Source organism: Bos mutus, chromosome 4 (genome assembly GCF_027580195.1).
Source record: "Bos mutus isolate GX-2022 chromosome 4, NWIPB_WYAK_1.1, whole genome shotgun sequence".
Classification (NCBI taxonomy): domain Eukaryota; kingdom Metazoa; phylum Chordata; class Mammalia; order Artiodactyla; family Bovidae; genus Bos; species Bos mutus.
Window position 1 is genome coordinate 33,837,691 of NC_091620.1, and position 23,800 is coordinate 33,861,490.

At 39.3% G+C, this 23,800-nt stretch overlaps 1 protein-coding gene across 2 annotated transcripts in view; it reads left to right on the top strand.

Annotated features, from left to right (window-relative positions):
- Window positions 1-4,527, top strand: part of TSPAN12 (tetraspanin 12) — a 66,880-nt gene extending 62,353 nt beyond the window's left edge. For both annotated transcript variants that reach the window (XM_070369327.1, XM_005894410.3), the window contains one exon: window positions 2,897-4,527. In XM_070369327.1, coding sequence (XP_070225428.1) covers window positions 2,897-3,202 — 306 coding nt within the window. In that variant the 3' untranslated portion in view covers window positions 3,203-4,527. The remainder of the gene's footprint in view (window positions 1-2,896) is intronic.
- The last annotated feature ends 19,273 nt before the right edge of the window (window positions 4,528-23,800 follow it).

Here is a 23,800-nt window from a genome sequence, read left to right on the forward strand (position 1 = left end):
ATACAATCCTATGTCCACTTTTTTGGGCGGAACTGGGATCCAAACCCTTTTTTCACTGGGATCCAAACCCATTCATGACAGCCTGGATTGTCTTAATATTTTATTGCATTTTCTTGTGTGGCCACTGAGGTTTCCTTAGATTCCCAGAACCAATAAGTCTTCCAGACTTTGCTGAGGAAGCATAGAGCCTCAATTAATATGAGCCAGAGGTGAGATCTTAGGGTCTTCTTAGTTCTTTCTTGAACATGTGCACAGTCCTGGGATTGAGCATAACCTTACTCACGTGTGTAACTTTCTAGATCCCTGCAAATATGTCAGAGCTTTGCCAAAACCACAAAGGACTTCACATTCTCCAGTTTTTCCCCTTCGGCTTTTGACTAGCCCATTGTGTGCAACTATTATCCACTGCCTCAGGCAGCCTCGGTGTTGAGCAGTTACCTGTGAATGCTTTTGACAAATACTCCCCAGAGGGAAAATTCTGTTGCCCAGGTTGAACTGCAAGTCAAGTCAAATAAAGACAGCTTTGCTAGTGAGCTCTTTCAGGGAACCACCAGATAGGACAAATAATGACAGTTCTCTGACAGTGGGTCTTTGAAGGAGCTCCAACCCTTTTCTGTTGCCTTTGGTGGCTGCCAGACAACTGATTTTTACCATAATTGTGGGCTGTTTATTTTCAAGGCTCCTGCAGAGCTGGGGAAGGGGTATGGGAGTAAAGCACATTAAAATGCCACAAAGCTTGCTGTTCTTACTGAGATTCAGGTGCTTCTCTTGAATAAATGCTCCTCAGATTGCTGCAAGCATTTGGTTAATTTCCAGAGTTCAAAAAAAAGTTGATTCTGACAATTTTCTGTAGTGCTTATATGGGGGACAGGCTATTCAGAGGTCCTTTTTCTGCCAGTTTTGTGGATGTTACTCTAGAAGTGCTTTTTAGCCGTATTTTTACAAATTAAAAAGCTGAACTTTTTGACTTCTAAGTTCCCCTCCCACTCTGGAACATTCACTGTTATCTAATATATCACATTGCCAAATATCCTAGATAATATAATTTACTGTATCTTTGTTTTGGTATATGTGGCTGTTTAAAATAAAATTGAAACAGACTTTACTGGATGCCAGAGTATGAAGCACAGTCGATTTCTGCTTTGTTTTAATCACAAATTAAAAAGTATTAATCACAAATTAAAAAGTCTTACCTTTTCTGCATAGTTATTCAGCTTAGAGTGAGTTAGTCTAAAGGGATGGGAGATCTTTACATGCCAATGGGAAGAACTATATGGGTAAAATTTAAGCACCAGAGACTGCTGAAAAGGTAAACATCAAATAATAATTGACTTATTTCACAGGGTTGTATCATTAGCATATGCACTTCTTGAGTAGTTTACCTTTAATTGTAGATTTTATTTTAATTGTTCTTCATTCATTAAAGATCCACTTTTGTACTAAGTACTGAAAACAGTTGAGGAGTCAACTAAACCATGCAAAGCCATTTTATATCAATTTCTTTGGAGATGGATATGATGATCTGTGCTGCATTACTCGCAATGATGTTAATTTCCAAATGTCTGAAGCTAAACCTTTTTAAGTAGTTTTGATGTGCCTCTTTCCAAACTATGTTAAAGATTTTTTTGCATCATGAGGAGAGTCATGATCTAAAGTCTCAGTGGCAAACATCATTTTGGATAGTTACTTCACTGTCTTGAGAAACAGTGGCCCCCACCTTCGCTGTTACAGGTGGGCAAGGATTATTTCATCAGTACTCAGTGGGAACACAATGCCATGCTTTTGGTGTTTTATTCTCTAAAAAAGTTTTGTACTCATACTTGTCCATTAATACCTGCTTTTCATAGATTTTGCAGCTCTTTTAATTTGTGCTTTCTAATCTTCTGTGGGCTGATATATCAGATAAATCTGATCCCTACTGAGCTCTTACTATATATGAGATCACATTCTAGGTGTTTAATTGTGCTTGTTCATTTAATTTCCCCAAGATCACAAACAGGCCAGCCCTATTATCATTCATGTTTTCATACAAGAAAACTGAATCACAGAGAGATTAAGTAACATGAAAAAAGTCACAAAGCTTATAAATAGCAGAGCAGGAATTTGAATTCAGAATTCTGGCTCTGAAGTTCATGATCTATATGGTGTCATATAAGGATGTTAGAATTACATATAAGCATAAGTGCGAGTGGGTTCTGATGAATTACCTGAGTGGAACTCTTTGAAAAATACCTGAATGTCGGTGATTGTCTTTGTGTCATCTATTTTGGTTTCTCAGTGTGTGTGTGTGTGTGTGTATTAACTAGGTAAGATGAATAGAGAAGTTATTTTATTAAAGCAGTATTAAGTATCAATAGTATTACTTATAAATATTTTAACTTCACTTTTGGTGAAATTGATAAAACTGCTAATGTTTTGCTGTTAATTTGCATTACATGGTATACCAGAAAAGGTAGTTACTGAAATGTGTCTGTGACTAGTTTTACATGATTTTTATTTCTTAAGAGTAATGACTTATTAGGGTATAGTTACTTATAAGTATCTTTGGAAATTTAAGAGTTATGTATTATGTATTCCTCTCCTCTACTATAATCCACAAATTAACAATAGGCTGGTTCAGTAGCCTTGGTTTCCTTGATTTAGTTGAGTTATTTATAGAAGCTGGGGAAGGAGACAAGAAGGCAGTTATTTTAATAATTAAAATTTATTTTCAGAGAATGCACACCTCTGTCTCCAATCCAGCAGCTCACAGGGGTTCCCTCTTGAGAGTCACTATCTTAAAAGTTTGTAATTCAAGTTGTTTGGTTCCACTAACTGATGGATGATTTTATTTTTCACTATTTTGATCCTCTGTAACACAGTGAGAGGAGTATTGACCATATTATTTCTTTTACAGGGTTGTGGGAAGAAAATGTATTCCTTTTTGAGAGGAACCAAACAGCTGCAGGTGCTGAGGTTTCTGGGGATCTCTATTGGAGTGACACAGATCCTGGCCATGATTCTCACCATTACTCTGCTCTGGGCTCTCTACTATGACAGGCGGGAGCCTGGGACAGACCAAATGATGGCTCTGAAGAATGACACCACTCAGCATCTGCCTTGTCATTCAGTGGAACTGTTGAAACCAAGCCTGTCGAGGATCTTTGAACACACATCCATGGCGAACAGCTTTAACACACATTTTGAGATGGAGGAATTATAGAGACTGTCAAAGAAGGAAACCACAAATTTATTTTACTGGACTTGTGAATTTTTTGAACACACACTTAACTGTTTCAGAAATGTGTAGAAATGAAAATGTTGCCATAAAAGGATACCCAAGCACATAACGTTCCACTCTTTGAAAGGAAGTGGGAAAAGTTCCATATATGATAAAGCACCACCTGGACAATAGTTGATACCTTTTGTAATGCTGAGGACAGATCTAATACCCACTTTATAGCCTGTGTAAGATTTTTACTGAACACAGTTATGCTTTGAGGTTTATGCTTTGGCAGAGTTTGACCAACATTTCTGCATCCATGTAAATGTGCCGAAACATGCTAGGGTGGAGTTGGAGCTACAGTAAAGTTTGATTTACTTCCATAAGCTTACTAGTATATAAAGTTCCAAATAACTGCTAACATAGGAAGTTAGACAGTACTAATGACTTTTATTACTTGGTGATATATTCTTTTGAGGAGAAATAGATTATACATAAGTACACTCTGAAGATTGGTGACTACCTAAATGTGATTTTTGCTGGTTACTAAAAGTATTCTTACTACTTACAAGAGCAAACTATAACATTGTCTCAAACTGATCAGGGATATATGTGTATATGAGTCTGTGTTGAGTCTGTGTTAATTCTGTATAATTCAGTAGATTTCAGTTCTTATAACATGAAGAATAACAATTGTGAAAAGGATAAATCCATAGTGTATAGCACCATTATTTTAACCTTTCCTGTTAATAGAGCTAAATTTAACATTCTGTCTTGGGTTTATATTACATACATAAGTGTTAACTTAAATACTTAACCACTAATTTTGAAAAATTACTCATGTGATACAAAGGAATCATTATAATTCAGAATGCAGTCTAGTTTCTAGGAAGTATTAACAGAAAAAGTTTACATATAACTTTAGTTCATTCAGCAAAGACCTGGATATTATCCTTCTGCCAAACTGAGACTCATTTTGACACTAAACACTTTATAAAGGAACTTATCTTTGTCTTCTCCAAACTAGAAGCAGCAGTCTCCAAGTCTCAATATAATTCTACAGAGAATAGTTTTCCTTTTCTCTAGCAAAAAGCCAAGAGAATCTTAAAGTAAGTGACAGTTTAGCTAGAGGTTTTCTTTGCCTTATTTCACTGATTAAGATACTGTGGTGAATTACACAGATTATTAAATTTTTTACAAGAGTAAACTATATTTATTTGAAATGGGAAAAGTGCATTTTACTGTATTTTGTGTATTATGTTTATTTCTCAGAAAATAGAAAGGAAATTAAAATGTGTCAATAAATATTTTCTAGAGAGTAAAAATTTGCCTGTGTCTAATTTTTATACTTTATAATCACTTTCACCATTCAAAATATTAGCAAGGGGGAAAATCTGAGACAACATGATTGAATAAAGTAATAATAACTATCTCTAAAACCCAAAGCTACTCTGTAAGAATATGTATCTTCACTGAAAAATGACAAAAAGATGCCCATTTACTTTTCAAGTTTTCTTTTTGAGCTAAATGATAAATAATGTAGTTGTCTGATATAATACAAAATATGCCCATTTATGTCAATTTATCTTCTCAGTGTTTTCATATCCCAGTTTCTTAAAGTGATTTTCTGAAGAAAAGGAGCCTAAGGAATACAATATATGAAATCAACTGCTAAATATAATGTTTACCATAACTTAAATAAAAATTGAGTAGATAACTTGCTCAATCAGAACCATAAGCATCCCCAGGACTTCCCTGATCGTACAGTGGTTAAGACTCACACTTCTACTGCAGGAGACATGGGTTTGAACTATGGGTCAGGGAACTGAGATGACACATACTTCATGTGTGCTAAGTCGATTCAGTCGTGTCTGACTCTGCGACCCCATGGACGGTAGCCCACCAGGCTCCTCTGTCCATGGCATTCTTCAAGCAAGAACACTGGAGTGGGTTGCCATGTCCTCCTCCAGGGGATCTTCCCAACACAGGGATTGAACCTTCATCTCCTACGTCTCTTAGCTGGCAGGTTCTTTACCACTGGTGCCACCTGGGAAGCACACATACTGCATGCTGCTGCTGCTGCTAAGTCGCTTCAGTCATGTCCGACTCTGTGTGACCCCAGAGACGGCAGCCCACCAGGCTCCCCCGTCCCTGGGATTCTCCAGGCAAGAACACTGGAGTGGGGTGCCATTTCCTTCTCCAATGCATGAAAGTGAAAAGTGAAAGTGAAGTCGCTTCAGTCGTGTCCAACTCTGTGCGACCCCATAGACGGCAGCCCACCAGGCCTCCTCATCCCTGGGATTCTCCAGGCAAGAACACTGGAATGGCTTGCCATTTCCTTCTCCAATGCATGAAAGTAAAAAGTGAAAGTGAAGTCGCTCAGTCGTGTCTGACTCTTAGCGACCCCATGGACTACAGCCTACCAGGCTCCTCCATCCATGGATTTTCCAGGCAAGAGTACTGGAGTGGGGTGCCATTGCCTTCTCCGACATACTGCATAGTGTGGTCCAAAATATTAAAAAATTAAACAAAAACATAAGTATCCCTTTTTCTAATTTCTTCAACACCTCAGCTTCCTATAATTTCACCTAAAATGCCAAGTAATTAAGACAGCTGTATTATTTGAATTATTTGGATAATTTAGCTACTAAATTTTATTATTAGTCTAATTTAGCTACTTCTCTTTTGAAATATCTTACAGTCACAGAAAGAACAAGCATATGTTATGTTGAGCTCAGTTAAAAACAACAACAACAACAAAATATATAAAATTAATTTCTAAAGTTTTGATGTATTACCTGACTTAATAGTCTAAGAATACTCGACATAAATTTAGACAATCACCTCATGCACTTATACACTGCTTAATGGGGCCAAATGACATTTATAGCAGTAGACCACAAAGGCTTCTTATGGTTGCAGTGCACCTGGAATAATAAAACTGCAAGGGACTTTAAAAAGTGTATTTAATACAGTGGAGCTGAGGGAATTCACTGGGCACATTGCAAACAAATAGCTGTTTCTTTGCTATTTGTAAAAGCTTTATTTAAAAAAAAAAAAAACTATTTCTTATAGTAAGAAATTAAGAAGATTATTTTCAGACTGGTGAATAGTCAATTCAAAATGTCCTGGAGATTCAGAGATGACAATAAGAGATGGTATCTGTCCTCTTGCATTGTAAAATCTGGTTGTAATAGCCACCAATGAGAATAATAGAAGAATACGCAGCTAATGCGGCCCTGCTTAAGAATATGAGATGAAGAAGGTGGCCTGCAACCTGAGTCAGGAAGGAAGACAGGAGCTTAGCTAGCTCGAGCAGAATATTCCAGGAGCCACTAACTCTGAGGTTAAAAATTTACATTATTTGGACTCACAGACTTAGAGAACAAAGTTATGGTTACTATGGAGCAGGGGGAAGGGTGGGATAAAGGGATGGTTGGGGAGACTGAAATCAACATGTACACACTGCTATATTTGAAACAGATAACAAACAAGGACCTATTATATAGCATATGAAACTCTGTTCAATGTTTGTGACAGCCTGGATGAGAGGCAAGTTTGGGGGAGAGTGGATACATGTAGGAGAAGGCAATGGCACCCCACTCCAGTACTCTTGCCTGGAAAATCCCATGGATGGAGGAGCCTGGTAAGCTGCAGTCCATGGGGTCGCTAAGAGTCAGACATGACTGAGCGACTTCACTTTCACTTTCCACTTTCATGCATTGGAGAAGGAAATGGCAACCCACTGGTGGGCTTCCGTCTATGGGGTTGCACAGAGTCGGACACAACTGAAGCGACTTAGCAGCAGCAGCAGCAGCCAGTGTTCTTGCCTGGAGAATCCCATGGACAGAGAAGCCTGGTAGGCTGCAGTCCATGGGGTCGCAACAAAGTCGGACACGAATGAAGCGACTTAGCAGCAGCAGCAGCAGGATATATGTATACGCATGGCTGAAACCCTTTGCTGTCCACCCGAAATGATCACAACCTTGTTAATTAGCTATACTCCAATACAGAAGGTAAGAAAAGATGTCCAGGTCATACAAAATTCTAAGAGGTGGAAATGGTGTTGAAAGTGTTGGGAGAAACTAGTTACACTGCTTGAAGGACAGGGCCTGCCATTCAAGGTACATAGATGGAGCATAGAAAGCTTGAAGAGATACCATGGGAAAGGTGGTGGTGGTTTAGATGCCAAGTTGTGTCCAATTCTTGTGATCCCATGGACTGTAGCCCGCCAGGCTCCTCTGTCCATGGAATTTCCCAGGCAAGAATACCAGAATGGGTTGCCATTTCCTTCTCCAAGGGATCTTCCCAATCCTGAATCGAACCCAGGTTTCCTGCACTACAGGCAGATTCTTTACCAACTGAGCTACGAGGGAAGTCCGTGGGAAAAGGAAATGGAAGAAATTTGGGTTTGGGGACTTCGTTCTGTGAACTCAGTGGTAAGTTACCGAAATATTTTTGGAAAGAGAAGTGATTTGTGCTTGGGGAATTTAACTGGATTAGCCACTTGAGAAGCTGGGAACAGGGGCACAGGTACATCCATTACACAGCTCTGTGGGGTGGGCCATCATTTCGCTGGTATCCATTAAGGAGTGCTTTGGAGTTGCAGGAGCCTAATGTCTCTTGAAGGGCTTCCCAGATGACACAAAGTGGTAAAGAACTCATCTGCCACCAGATGGAGCAGTGGTAAAGAATCTCCCTGCCAAGGCAGGAGACACAATAGTTGCAATTTTGATCCCTGGGTCAGGAAGATCCCCTGGAATAGGAAATGGCAACCCACTCCAGTATTCTTGTCTGGAAACTTCTATGGACAGAGGAGCCCGGCAGGCTACAGTCCACGGGGCCGCAAAGAGTTGGACATGAAGCCTCTGGAGAGGGCCAGGCTAATTGCTGATGTCGTACTCCAGGAGACAGCAGAAACCTCACTAGGGCAATGGAAGTCAAACAACGGAGTGCAGGGCACAAACGACAAAAGGGCGAATCCACAAAGATGACAGCAGACTGATCTTGCAGGTTATGAGACGAGAAGTGAACGGACTGAAATGTCTAGATTTTGTACCTGGGAAATTGGCTACGGCATTAACCTAGACAGAACACTGGAGGGGGGAACCAGTGTGTGGGAAGGTAATTAATTTGGTTTGGAATATGCTGGGTTGGACATGCCTGCAGGACATGCAGATGGAAGTGTCTACAGGCAGCTGTAAATTCCCGTCTGGAGCTCAGGAGAGTTCACTTCAAGCCTGAGAATTTTTATGCACTGCTTTCCTATCTCAGGAAGCCTGACAGAAAATGGGCTGAGAACCAAATCTTGTATGACGGGAATCTTAAGCAGCATGCTACAAGATCTTTTTGTTTCAACTCCCACATCTGCGTGTGAGTCAAGGGAGGTAAAGAAAAGAGAAATGAACACACCACTGAATCTTCTGTGGCAAATGGAGCCGCCTCCTTTTGAAACAATACTGCCAACTGCCATGTTGCCTTACCTGACCCCACTTCCTATCTTTCTGTGATTTACCAGTGACTTTGTCTCTCCTAATAGCCAAGGTCTTATTTCCTCATGTGCACAAACATTGACAGTGTTCAACCACCTCCTAGAAACACGTATGGATAGTCTTCAATATCATCTTGCAAGCTCACCTATTTTCTATTATAATATGTGATTATTACAGCTATTCTCAGTCTCATGCACTCATGGGTGCCTAGCAGGTGACAGGCCAGAAGCTGCTAGGTGTTTTGCACATTTTTTTTCTCTCTGCTGTTCACAACTTTTCCAAAATCCATATCATCGTTAACCTCATTTTACATATGAAAAAGGACTAGGAGAGACTGGAAAATATATTTAAGTGGTAAGTGTGGCCCTCCATCTTCCTCGCTCTCAGTTTTGTGATGTGGCATCTTCACCAGCCTGTGGGGAAGCTTAGCTCATGCTTCACATAGAAAAGGCAGATCCTCTCACATGTGAATCAGTATCTCCAGGACCAGTTTGTCTCCAAATTCTGTTACTTCTTCCCTCAAAATGACTTTTTTGTCTAATGATTTCCTTCTTCCCACTATATTCCCAGAACAAGTTCAAATGATCTAAAGTTTTGTTTGAAGTCATAAACTGTTCTCCCCACCCCTTGTCTCCTCCCACTGATCTGTTTTGCACACACAGCCAACTTAATTTCTTTACTCAGTTTTACTGAGGATATATATATATATAAATATATATATTTACATACACACACACACACACACACACACTCAAGGACGAGATCAAACCAGTCAATTTTAAGGGAAATCAACTCTGAATACTCATTGGAAGGACTGATGCTGAAGCTGAAACTCCAGTATTTTGGTTATCTAATGTGAACAGCTGACTCATTGGAAAAGTCCCTGATGCTGGGAAAGATTGAAGGCAGAAGGAGAAGAGGGTGTCAGAGGATGAGATGGCTAGATGGCATCACCGATGCAATGAACATGAACTTGGGCAAACTTCGGGAGATTGTGAGGGACAGAGGCCTGGCGTGCTGCAGTCCATGGGGTCACAAAGAGTCAGACATGACTGAGCAACTAAGCACGGTACACACACACACACACACATACAAGTATTAGTTTTGACAAACATACATATATATATTATACATACTTATGCACACACACACTCATCATCAAAACCACAATCACAATCTAGAATATTTCATCATCTCAAAGAGTTTTATCATGTCCCTTTGCTATAAATTCTCCCATTCCCCAATTCTAGCTCCAGGTAACACTGATGTGTTGCTCAAATTCTTATAAAACACAATTTTAGCATGTCACTTCCTTACAAACTTCCAGGGATTCCCTGTTTAAACTAAGACAGAACTTCCCAGTTCGGTAGTGTGTAAGTCATTTCTATAGCACACTGGGTCAACGAGCCTCAGAGGCGACTGGCCATCGTAGGGCTTGCCTGGCTAAGTGAGGACTGCAGGGAAGCAATAGCTCAGCACACACTATAGGTGTAATACACAGTGGCCTACACAAAGTAGAAGTGACTTTATAAACACGTGTGTGAGTAGCCCGAGGCTTGCTGCCTGAGGATGTCAGAGTGTCAGACTCCTCTCCTGCTACCGTGCTGTGCCATGCTCCCCTTATTCACCGGGTCCCAAATGACACACTCGACTTCCACAATTCAAGTGGCAGGCTGGGGAAAGTGAAAAGTGAAAGGGGAGGAGGCTCGCCTCTTTCCTTTGAGGACATGCGCAGAAGCCCACACTGCTTTCATTCACATATCATGGCTGGAGGGGTGAGTGGGAAACAGTCTTTGTTCTGGAGACCCATGTATCCAGCTAAGCCAGGAAGTTTGATGACCATAGAAGGAGAGGCAAGTGGGTATTTGAGTCCACTAGAAGGCAATGGCACCCCACTCAAGTACTCTTGTCTGGAAAATCCTATGGACAGAGGAGCCTGGAAGGCCGCAGTCCATGGGGTCGCTGAGGGTCGGACATGACTGAGTGACTTCACTTTCACGCATTGGAGAAGGAAATGGCAACCCACTCCAGTGTTCTTGCCTGGAGAATCCCAGGGACGGGGGGGCCTGGTGGGCTGCCGTCTATGGGGTCGCAGAGTCGGACACGACTGAAGTGACTTGGCGGCAGCGGCAGCAGCAGCCATCTCTGCTGCATGTCTAAGTGTCTACAGAATAAAATCTTCCACTTAAACTTCTTTTTCCAAACCTATCCCCTAAACGTTTCCCACTTGTCCCTGTATACCACCAGATGGGTCAACCACGGTTCCCTCATTGCCTCCACCATCCCACACATCCTGGCCTTGTCTTTGCTCACCTTATGGTGTTTCCCTGACATGCCATCATCGCCATAGTTCACCTTGCTCTCAACCTTCAGGTCCCAGTGCAGCAGCCACTCCCTCTCTGAAGCTTTCCCTGACCACTCCACCCCTTAGCCATCCTTCCTTCTCTGAGCTCAGTATTTATTTGTTGCTACTCTGCTCCTTGCATTTTCCATTTTATAATATTATTTTTCATTGATAGTATTTTTTCTTTATATTTCTGGTCTCACGAGAGAAAATATTATGCCATTTTGTATCCCACTCAGCATTTTGCATAAGCCTAGATACTGTTTCTTATGTATGTTATAAATCACTATGTATGTGAATTAATATATGCATGAACTGTGAGTCGGTTAAATGAATCAAAAGCTATTGTCCTAAATGATTCCAAGAAGGAGAAACTGCTCTAAAGGATATCGTCTCTTCTTGAGTGAGATGGGACACTGGGTTATCAAAGGCTAAATACTTATTTAGCTATAAATGGATGTAGATTGGATCTGCAGAATGTGTTTAGAGCTTAGCCAAGTCTTACTAATGTCTGAGTGAACTATCAAATTGTATTTGTGGTCTAATCATATAACAGCATCTTAGATTTATAAAATGCTTTTATGCCTAACTTTCAATCCTTTAACTTTTAAATCTACATTTATTTAACTGGGAGTGTACAGAGTAAAAGCTGAGTGCACATCCTTGAAGAAATCTCTGGAGAGCTGGAGGTTGGAGCGGATCACTACTAATGTTGCAATTTCCATGCAAATTCCAGAAAGCAACTTAAAAAATAAATGTGGTAATCCAAAATTTTTTGCTAAGTACATCAGAGTGTTTGATTTATTCTTCTCGTAATCTCAATGAGGTCAGTTTTATAAAGCTAAGGTAAGTATGGATCAGTGACGTTAAAAAACATGCCCAGAATTATATGGCCAGTAAATGATAGGGTTGGGATTTTAACAGATTTTTTTAAAACTCAAGGTCTATGCTCTTAACTGCATTATAAGAGGGCTATGGCTTCTTGCTGTTTTGACTAAGATCAAGTGTGGAATGGGGGCTTTCCTGGTGACTCAGTGGTAAAGAATATACCTGCCAATGTAGGAGATGTAAGAGGTTTAATCCCTGGTTCAATCTCTGGGTCAGGAAGATCCCCTGGAGTAGAAAATGGTAACCCTATGCAGTATTCTTGCCTGAAAAATTACATGGACAGAGGAGCCTTGTGGGCTACAGTCCATGGGATTCCAAAGAGTCAGACATGACAGCAACTGAGCACATTGTGGTAACAAATTTCCTAAGTTATTTTTAATTTATTGGTCATGGTATATTGTCAATTTAATATATTGCTAAATTTTACTAACTTGTACTTTTTCCTGATTTTGTGTGTATATATTCAAAAGTTACATTCATTTGTTTCATATATGTGTGACACATTCACTTTTGATAGATATTATCAAAAGGACAAGTTAGAGTCCTTTAAATATATTTAATTAAAACTTTATTTTGGTTTAAATATGTGGAAGGTATGCATACTGTCGTTGTTTGTATAAGAAAAGAAATTCTTTAGTCTATTGCTATCAACATTGAAAATGTAAAATAGGATTTCTGCTTCCAGCCAAGATGGAATAACAGGAACCAAATTCACCCTCCTGCCTGATATAAGCAACAATAGTGATGCTGAAGCTGCAACTCCAGTACTTTGGCCACCTCATGCGAAGAGTTGACTCATTGGAAAAGACTCTGATACTGGGAGGGATTGGGGGCAGGAGGAGAAGGGGACGACAGAGGATGAGATGGCTGGATGGCATCACTGACTTGATGGATGTGAGTCTGAGTGAACTCCAGGAGTTGGTGAGGGACAGGGAGGCCTGGCGTGCTGCGATTCATGGGGTTGCAAAGAGTTGGACACGACTGAGTGAATGAACTGAACTGAACTGAACAAAATATTTGAAACATGGATTTTAAAACACTGAATATCAGACAAGAAAGGATAGTGATCTATGAGGCTGGTGACAAAAGAGGTGAGTCCTACAGTTTTCCCAACTCATTGCCTTGAGAGAGCTTCCAGGATGTGGCAAAAGGATGGAGAATCTAAGTAGAGCCTAGGGACTCCACAATGAGAAGAAATGGAGCTCAGAATACAGGCAGAGTAGGGCATTATGAGTTTGGAGGACTGAGTAATGGAAGAGAGAGATGCACAGACAAAAAGCCTGATGGATATGTAGACTGTCCCCTTTGAGTGTTCAACATATTCAAAAGAATTAGAGCAATGCCTGGTGCCCACATACGGCTGGGAATAGTGCTGTTTCACCAGCCAGACTACAAAATCTCATAATTCACAGCGTAGTGGGTAGAGTACTCAGAAAGGCTCACCTCAGTAGTGGAGAATAGCTAGCCTTCAAATTAATATGACTCTACTGGCACCAAATACATCATAAAAGTAAGACCCTAGATTATCATACTGTTTCCACATACTATAAGTACATCTGGAACAAAGCTCAAGACTATTTAAGGAAATACAAAGGTCTCCTTGCTGGAGCATAAAGAGAACATTTATAAAATTTGATAATCAGTCAAAGATGATTAGCTAAAAAGCAAGAAACTATGATCCTAAGTGAAGAGAAAAACATAAATTGAATTAGATCCAGAATACATGTTAAAGTTAGCAAAGGTATTAAAGGAATAATTATTGTGGTGTTCCATGTGTTAAAAAAATGAAGCAGAGATGGGAAGATATTTTTAATAAAGAAATTTTTAGAGATGAAAACTATAAAGTGTGACGTGAAAGATATGCTGGATAGAACTAACAGAACACTAGTCACTGAGGAAGAAGAGACTAATGCATTTCAAGACATAGCAATATAAATGATGCAAAAAAGAAACCAGTGATAGAAAAAAATCAGAAACACTGAAAAGTGCATCACTGAACTGTGACAAGTTCAAATGATCTAACATACACGTACCCTGTGTCCTCAAAGGGAAGGGGCAAAAGAAGGACTGGAATAAATGTTAGAAAAAATTTCCAAGTTTGATTTTAAAATATCCAAGAATATAAAAGGACTCCAACCACAAAAACATGAAGGAAAATTACATCAAGGCATGATATAATCAAATCTTGAAAGAGGTCAGAGGAAAACAGTCTTTATGTAGAGACGAACAAGCATCTTCATGACAAAACAATGTATTCAAGAGGACAGTGGAATAATGTATATCTTGTGTGGAAATAAAAAATTGTCAAATTAGAGCTCTCTACCCATAGAAAAATCTTTTCAATGAGATAAAGTGAAAACTTTTTCAGACATACAAAAGCTGAAAAAAAATCCATTGTCAACAGACCATACGTGAGATGTCAAAGGATAATAGAGGGGCTACTACATGAGTAAATACATGAGACTTTTTTCTTATTCTACAAGGCAAGAAAAAGAATGAAAAAGGATTCAGATTTTCTTTATTTGTATACCACATGATTGTCTCTATAGAAAATCCATTGAAATCTACAAAAGTACTATTCGAATTAAGAAGATATTTTAGGAAGAATGCAAAATACAAAGTCAAAATGAAAAACTAAATTATTTCCTATATATTCGGTTCAGTTCAGTTCAGTTGCTCAGTCGTGTCCAACTCTTTGCGACCCCATGAAATAACCAGAAATTGAAATTGAAAAGTGCCGTTTATAATTATGGACTTCCCAGGTGGCTCAGTAGGTTAATGAATCCACCTGCCAATTCAAGAAATGCAGAAGACACAGGTTCAATCCCTGGGTAGGGAAGATCCCCTGGAGAAGAAACGGCAACCCTCTCCAGTATTCTTGCCTGGAGAATCCCATGGACAGAGGAGCTGGGCAGGCTACAGTCCATGGGGTCACAAAGGATCAGACATGATTAACTGAGCATGGATTTATAATCACATTAAGATACTAAAGGGCTTCCCTTGTAGCTCAGCTGGTAAAGAATCCACCTGCAATGCAGGAGACCCTCGTTCAGTTTCTGGGTTGGAAAGATCCACTGGAGAAGTAATAGGCTATCCTCTTCAGTATTCTTCGGCCTCCCTGATGGCTCAGCTGGTAAAGAATCTGCCTGCAACGTGGGAGACCTGGGTTTGATCCCTGGGTTGAGAAAATCCCCTGGAGAAGGGAACAGCTACCCAGTCCAGTATTCTGGCCTGGAGAATTCCATGGACAGAGAGGAACCTGGCAGGCTATGGTCCATAGGGTCACAAAGAGTCAGAAATGACTGAGCAACTTTCACTTTCAGTTCATTTCAATTCAGTCACTTTGATACTAAAAGATATTTCTTGGAATGAAAAAGATATGAAAGACCTATACATTGAAAGCTCAAAAGCATTTTTGAGAGAAATTAAGTAACACGTAAGTAAATGAAGATATATAGCATGTTCCTGAATCAGAAAGATTATTACTGTTAACATGATAATTTGTCCTCAGTTGATCTTTTGATTCAATATAATTTCCATCAGTATCCCAGAAAGTGTTCATGTAGAAATTGACAAGCTAATTCTCAAATTCATATGAAAATGCAAAAGAACTAAAATATTTTTAAAAATTTGTACCAGAAGAACAAATTTTAAGGATAAATACTGCAGAATTTTGAAGAATATTATAATGCTATCAAGACTATGTGGTACTGATATCAAAATAGACAAATAGAGTCATGAAACAGAGTAAAAAGTCTAGCAATGAACCCTACATATATAAGAACAATTGATTTTGAGCATAAGTACAAAGACAATTCAGTGGCAAAGACAATTTAGTGGTAAAAGGATAGTCTTTACTTTCAACAAACAGCACTGGACAAATTGGGTATCCATACACAAAAACAAATAAAACTTCCCCCTTCAACTTTGTTCCATGCCTCAGACCATGAACAAAATAATTAAAAACTGGTCACAAACACCTGTGGCGGATTCATTTTGATATTTGGCAAAACTAATACAATTATGTAAAGTTTAAAAATAAAATAAAATTAAAAAAAAAAGAATAAAAGTAATCACTTATGCAAAAAAAAAAAACACATAAATATACAACTGAAAAACAATACTTCTATAAAAACATAGGAAAAGATTTGTAACCTCAGATCAGGTAATTTCCTAGATATGGTACCAAAACATATTCCTTTTCCCTTTGTGTATGCATGGATATTCAAAGCAACATTAGTAAAAATCACAAGAATTAAGCTGAATGAAAGAGGCCAAACTATAAATATAGTGCATACTATGTGATTCAGTTTATACAGAGCTCTAGAAAATGCAAATTAATCTATAGTGACAAAAGCAGATCAGTGGTTGCTTTGGGGAGGACATGGAGGGAGGGAAAATACATGGGCATGAGGAGACTGTCATGGGGATGCTAGGAAATTTAAGAGATATCTCAAGCTCTGACAGTGCTTGAACCCCATTTCCTATAGGCTAGGTCCCTACTGGCCTGTTTGGGCTGTGGTTCACTTCCTACCTTGCTCCTACTTGAACTGTATGTTCGCAGTCATGCCCTGAGCTTCGCTGACATTTTCTTCATTAACCACTTGAGCAATTTTTGAACCCTCGTGTCTAGTCATTAATCGTTTATTAGAACTTGGAATAATTTCTCCTGCTTTAATTTTTTTTTTTTAGATTTTTTTTGATGTGGATGATTTTAAAAGTCTTTTTTGAATGTGTTACAATATTGCTTCTGTTTTATGTCCTGTATTTTGGTTGCAGGGCATGTGGGATTTTAGCTCCCTGACCAGGTATCAAACCCACACCCCCTGCATCGGAAGGTGAAGTTTTAACCACTCAACTGCAAAGGAAGTCCCTCTCCTGTTATACTTTAAGATAATTTTGCCTCATCAGAACTGAATAAATCAAATACTGAGCCAGCTATTAAGCCTGATAGGTTGGGACCTTGCAATGATTCAGCAACAAGCTAAGCAATCAGATGTAGCCTCTCTTCCACTCCTCAGGGATTTCATTCTGCTCCAACCCAGAATATCTCTACCATACTCTCAGAATGTATTCTTCTCCTTATTCTTAAAAGAAGGTTTAACAAGATAGGCCTATAAATAATGGTCTTTGATTGATCTAGTAAAGAAATACAGACAGCATCTGTTACTTACTGAGGCAGGAGAAAGTTTACCCCTGTTGTAGAATTCATTGTTTAAATGCTTATCAAAGGGCAGGGTCTGGTAACGCGAACAGTTAAATGGGAGAAAAAATAGATGCATAGAATTAAAAATTAAGCCTTGGGCTATTACCTTTTATATATTATGGATGAGGTGTGTGAGAATTTAACTGCTCTTGTGTTGTTAAGTTCTCCATACATGCATAGCTTGAAAATCTATTTCCCTCTGGAAAGCTGTCCTCTGACAAAATTGGAGACGAAAATTGCTGTGATGAAGGTATAATGTGCCATTATTCTGCTGAGGTTCAATATGAATCAATCTGACAATCAGATGTCTAATGATGGTTCCTAATTCCCTTCTAATCTTTCCTCATTTTCTGTGGAATTCATCTTCTTATTTTTCTCTTGCCAAGTTTGAGACCAATTCAGTTCAGTTTAGTGAGACCCATTGAACATCTGCTATGTAGAATAAGTTGGGCTGGACACTGTGAAGATCAGAATATATATAAATATATATATATATATATGTTATAATCCCTGCCTCAAGGAACTCACAGTGTAATTGAGAGATCACGCAAATGGACATGGACTTGTTAACTGGTGCCTGGTAGTTTCTGGCAACTGAAGGTACTCATTAATCTGTGAATTGGATTTAAAACCCTGAAAAAGAGTGTAAGGCTAGATGCAATGTGTGTGGTACAGATATAGGATTTCAGAAATAGCAAGACATCAAAGTAGGCTGAAGTTTTGGTGCATCATGGAAAAATTGTATTTGTGGTGAAGCAAGTTTTAATGAGAAGGATATTTCAGGTCAGGGCCATTATGAAAATCAAAGAGATGGGTGTCAGCATCGTGTGTGTCTCCTGCAGAGAGAAGCCCTTTATGATTAGAGAAGATGGAAACATAGATGTAGGTTGGGTCAGATAATGGAGGGCCTTATATGAATTTTGGACTTAATTCTGAGGCTTCTGAGGGCATTGGAGAACCCCACAAGTATTTTTATCAGCAGAGCCCTATTTTTGAAATTTACATTTGTGTAACATGCAGGATAGTCTGAAAGAAAAGTATCTGAAGGCTAGGAGACCTGAGTGTAGGACAATAGAAACTGGGTAATGATAAGTTGAAGTATTATGTTTGCAACATGGTTGAGAAAAGAAAAGCCAATTATGGAAAGTAGAAAATCATGAATCTCACAAATTGTGAAGAACAAACACATTTTGACTTCCTGATTTGGAACTCAAAATTTAGGACAATAGAGTCCCAGATACAGAAGAGGAAAAGAAAAGGCGGAATTGTGGTAAAGATTTTGTTTTTGATTCAAGTTTGAGATTGTCATGACCAAGTCAGGTTCTTAAAGGACAAGATGTTTAATAGTGATGAGCTTAGAGCCTTGAAAACAATGGGATTGTCTTCTGTTAACTCAGCAGTGCCTCTGTTTCTTCCTTCTCCTATCTTTCATAGGAAAGAAATATGGTGCTCATTCCTCAAAATTTCCTTCTTATGTGGTTTCAGGGTAGCTTATTCCAATAAGAGCCATTTTTATGATGTTCAGAAGGCCCCGTCTTCATTTGTTCCTGAGGCAGCTGTAATCTGACTTCTTACTGAGAGCCTCATGGTAATTGAGCAATTGTTTCTAGACTTCTGGGCACCTTCTGGACTTTTGCTTCCTTCAGCCCTTAAGTTGGGCATGCTTCTAATTCCCTGTATTAAATCCCTTTCTACTCAAAATTTCTAGACTGGAGTCCTCTTTCCTCATGGATTCTGACACAAAAGCACATTCCCTGTGAAGACATGATGAGCGATGACAGAGACTGAGTGATAATTTTGTGCGTGTGTGTTGGAGAAGTACAACTAGTGAAAGACGCAGAGAAGAAATGGCATGAAAATTAAGAAAAAACTGAGCACGTCATGAAAGAGAGGCTACTTAAGGGAGGTTTTTGAGGAGAAACATTTTTTTAAAAATTCAGTTAAAGGGACAAAATAAAGAATCTGTAGAGACATGGATGAACCTAGAATCTATCATATGGTGTGAAGTAAGTCAGAAAGAGAAAAACAAATATTATATATTATCATATATCATATATATGGAATCTAAAAACATGATGCAGATGAACCTGTTTGCAGGGGAGGAATAGAGAAGCAGACATAGAGATGGATGTGTGGGTATTGGTAAGGAAAGGAAAATGGGATGAATTGGGAGATTGGGACTGAGATATATACACACCATGTATAAAGCAGATAGTAGAAACCTCTTGCATATCGCAGGGAGCTCAGCTCATTGCTCTGTGGTGACCTAGAGGGGTGAGATGGGGAAGGATGGAGGGAGGTCCCAGAGGGAGGGGATATATGTATACATATGGCTGATTCACTTCACTGTACAGAAGAAACTAACACAACATTATAAAGCAACTATACCCCCCAACATTTGTTAAAGTTAAAAAATTAAAGAGTACTGCTTGCTGAGAAAATGGTGTCATATTCGTCAAGGTGAAGGACAACTTGCAGGAATTTAGTTCCCATGTATTGTTATTCACACACATTGAATTACAGGGTCAGTTAGAATGATATCACCAAAATAGCATCCATAATGTTTGGTGGGATGATCAGATGATCAAGCTCCCTGGAACTTGGTTACCACAGAGGAGACAAAGTCTTGAAAGCCCTGAATTAATAAATGGAATGTCTAGTATTGCCCTGCCACATAAAAGCAAACTGCTTCTCTGGTCTTTACTAATTGGTCTAGAGGAAAAGCATTTGGCACATTTTATAGTGGCATGCTATTAATCACATTTTGACCAACAGTGCAAGAGGCAACACTACCTGATTATTTTTATGAGAGTCCATGTAAGTGTACAAGATCCATGTGTCTTTGGCATAAACCATGTAGGTGAATTAAATGGATTGGGTGGAAATCTCCACCACTTACTTTTCAAATTTGATACTGGCACCTGTTTCTGACATATTCCTGGTGATTTTTGAAGGGAGGGGGCTATTCCAATCACTTTCATTTGATCCTTCCTGCTTTATAGTCCTTACTCCATAGATCAAACAGCTGAAGTGGATATATTTTCTGTTGTTGAAGCATGATTTATATTCAGAAACTGCACAGATGAGTTCACACCCATGAGGTCTAATTTTTGCATTCTTTCTCTGTATTATAATAAAGGCTTTCTGGCTTCTCAGCTCCATTTAGTGTAGGTCGTTGATCAGAAAACGAAGATCATGGCATCAGGTCCCACCACTTCATGGGAAACAGATGGGGAAACAGTGGAAACAGTGTCAGACTTTATTTTTTTGGGCTCCAAAATCACTGCAGATGGTGACTGCAGCCATGAAATTAAAAGACGCTTACTCCTTGGAAGAACAGTTATGACCAATCTAGATACCATATTCAAAAGCAGAGACATTACTTTGCCAACTAAGATCCGTCTAGTCAAGGCTATGGTTTTTCCTCTGGTCATGTATAGATGTGAGAGTTGGACTGTGAAGAAGGCTGAGCACTGAAGAATTGATGCTTTTGAACTGTGGTGTTGGAGAAGACTCTTGAGAGTCCCTTGGACTGCAAGGAGATCCAACCAGTCCATTCTGAAGGAGATCAGCCCTGGGATTTCTTTGGAAGGAATGATGCTAAAGCTGAAACTCCAGTACTTTGGCCACCTCATGCGAAGAGTTGACTCATTGGAAAAGACTCTGATGCTGGGAAGGATTGGGGGCAGGAGGAGAAGGGGACGACAGAGGATGAGATGGCTGGATGGCATCACTGACTCGATGGACGTGAGTCTGAGTGAACTCTGGGAGTTGGTGATGGACAGGGAAGCCTGGCGTGCTGTGATTCATGGGGTCGCAAAGAGTCGGACATGACTGAGCGACTGAACTGAACTGACTTCCTTAAGTCCCTCCCCTGAGTAGGGCCACACTTCCAGAATTAGTGTTAGTTCTGAGCCAGTTCAATAATGTCTGAAGAGTATTCCTCTTTCCCCATGGCACAGTCACAATAGTAAATGACATCAGGTTGCTTTAGGAAACTAAAGGCAGAAGATTTACATGAACTTCTTGTGGTGGTGTGGCAAGGGAGATCCTTAAGGGAATCTGGTTCTCCTTTCATTTATAGGGCACGTTTACAAGCTGGCTCAAGTTTAGAAATTGAGTGACAAGTTGTGACTCTGTGTGATGTCAAAGTCAAGACTCTGTTCACAAGAATTAAAGATTAAAAATGGCTTTCTTATATTATCCAGTGCTCAAATATATTTGTTCTAGGAACACCATAATCAATGAGCCACTCACAAAGATTTTCGTGGATTAAACACTTTTGATTACTGCTCGAATCCTGCTATGTGTTTCATCACCTCCTGCTGTTGCTTAATGTGTGAGTCAGTGAGTGCAATTCAAAGGGAGCATCTCTCAACATCAACACTGGCTTGAAGCACCCTGAGCTTTTTAGGAGGTCTGTCATTTTCTTGGTTGTTGTTGATGCTTAGTTGCTTGGTTGTTTTGGGGGACTCTTTGCAACCCCATGGACTGTAACCCACCAGGCTCCTCTGTCCACAGGATTTTCCAGGTAAGAATACTGGAGTGGGTTGCTATTTCCTCCTCCAGGTGATCTTCCTGACCCAGGAATCAAACCTGTGCCTCCTGCATCTCCTGTATTGGCAGGCAGATAGTATATTTCTCAATGCATTGGTAAATGTAGTAATTTCTAAACACTCCCTTGGATTAGACTTACTGGTTTGGTGAATGGGACACACATGATAAATTCACTCCAAATTCCTGACTTCCTAAATCTTTGAATGTGTCCTTCTACAATATACCAAAGACATCTGGTATCTCAACTTCATTTAAATTGCATATATAATACTATACATACCTATAAACACACACACATATATAGATACAGATATAACAACTATTGAAAAGTAAATTGTCAGTGTAACATACAAATTTTAGGTTTGTATCTGAAAAGCGAAGAAGGAAACTGGAAGCTGGAAGTCTTCACCTGCCATTTTAATGCTTTTTTTCTTTAAAACAATAAAAATATCTGAACCAAACAAAGCAAAACATTAACATTTGTTGCATCTCAGTAGTGAGAACACAACTGTTTGTTTATTCTTTCTATTCTTCAGTATTTCCAAAATATTTCATATTAAAAATATTCTAAACTCTCAAACAATCAAAATGAAGCCAATGGTTGAAAGTAAATATGTTTGTAAGCACAGATCACATTGCAGGTGTTTGGAAAAGTAATTCTCAACATAAAAGCCCTTAAAAAGAATTGATCACCAAAAAATTAACCTCTAAGAAGACAAAGACAGAAGTAGATGAAATTGATGCTCTAATTCAAAATTTTTTATGAAGAGATGATAATTCTGCATGTTTCTTTGAGTAGTTAGATGCGTCAATCTTGCCATTATGATCGTTTTATTCATTCATTCCTGGAGACCAGGCACTTCTCCTAGGAATGCCCTTCTCCTTTATACTAGAGGTTAGGAGAGGAAGAAGCTAATAAAAAAGAAAAATTTAAGTCTGATGCCACAGTTATTGCAATAGCCAAGCAAGAGCACATATATTTTGTTTATACACATTTCATCTCGAAGTGTGGGTTTTATGTGTACGTGGCCTTTAACACTATCATCTGCTTACCACTGACTGCTGTGATGACTGATTCTTTTTAATGATTTTAACAGAGAGAAAGGAGAATAGAAACTGATGCTGAAAACACTAGCTAACCCAACCAGAACTGACAGCACTTCCCTGAGATTTTCTGTGTCTTTAATTCAATAAAATAGCTTGGACTGAGAATTCTCAAAGAGGAGTAAAAGCAAGCTTCTAATAACCACTTATAAAAGTGAAATAGAAGAATAGCTGAATCAGGAGTATGAAGCTACACTGAGACACTTGGGGAGAAACGTGTACTTTGGAGTAAAATGTGCTGAGCTCATGCAATATATGAACAATTTGAAAGAGGAACATTTAGGGTCACCTGAATAAATGTATTCCCTCCTCAAACAAACCATTGACCTCTATCTAGCTATTTCTATCCACACACCACTAGCAGAGGGAGTAGATAGGATTATCCCAAAACCTTGTCATTTAAAAGGACTTTTCACATCTTTTATTTAACCCTCTCATCACTATGGGAGATGAGCAGAACTTCATTTCAGAGATGGAGACATTGAGGAACAAGACTGAATACATATTCCCAGTCTCACAGCCAGGTGATGGTAGAGACCAGGCTTCTGGGATTTTGCTTTACATCTCACTGACTCCTCATTCTCCTTGCTCTCTCCGTGTTCTCTTGGTCTTGACTTTCCAGTTTTAGGGAGATTGAGAATGTTTATAGCAACTTCTTTTTGGAAATCCTTTATGAAACACACAGTGTATTGACTCTAAGGGATAGTGTTTCATCACCAGGAATACTGATTCAGGTAGGTAGTACTTTGACCAAAATAGTTGAAGGCGGAAGATGTTACCCACACATAGATGCATGCCACAAGGGCTCATTTCTGTGCTGACAAAAAATGCGATCAATTTTGGTCTCTCCAAATACACTTCGGAGAAGGCAATGGCACCCCACTCCAGTACTTTTGCCTGGAGAATCCCATGGACAGAAGAGCCTGGTAGGCTGTAGTCCATGGGGTTGCTAGAGTCGGACACGACTGAGCGACTTCACTTTCACTTTTCACTTTCATGCATTGGAG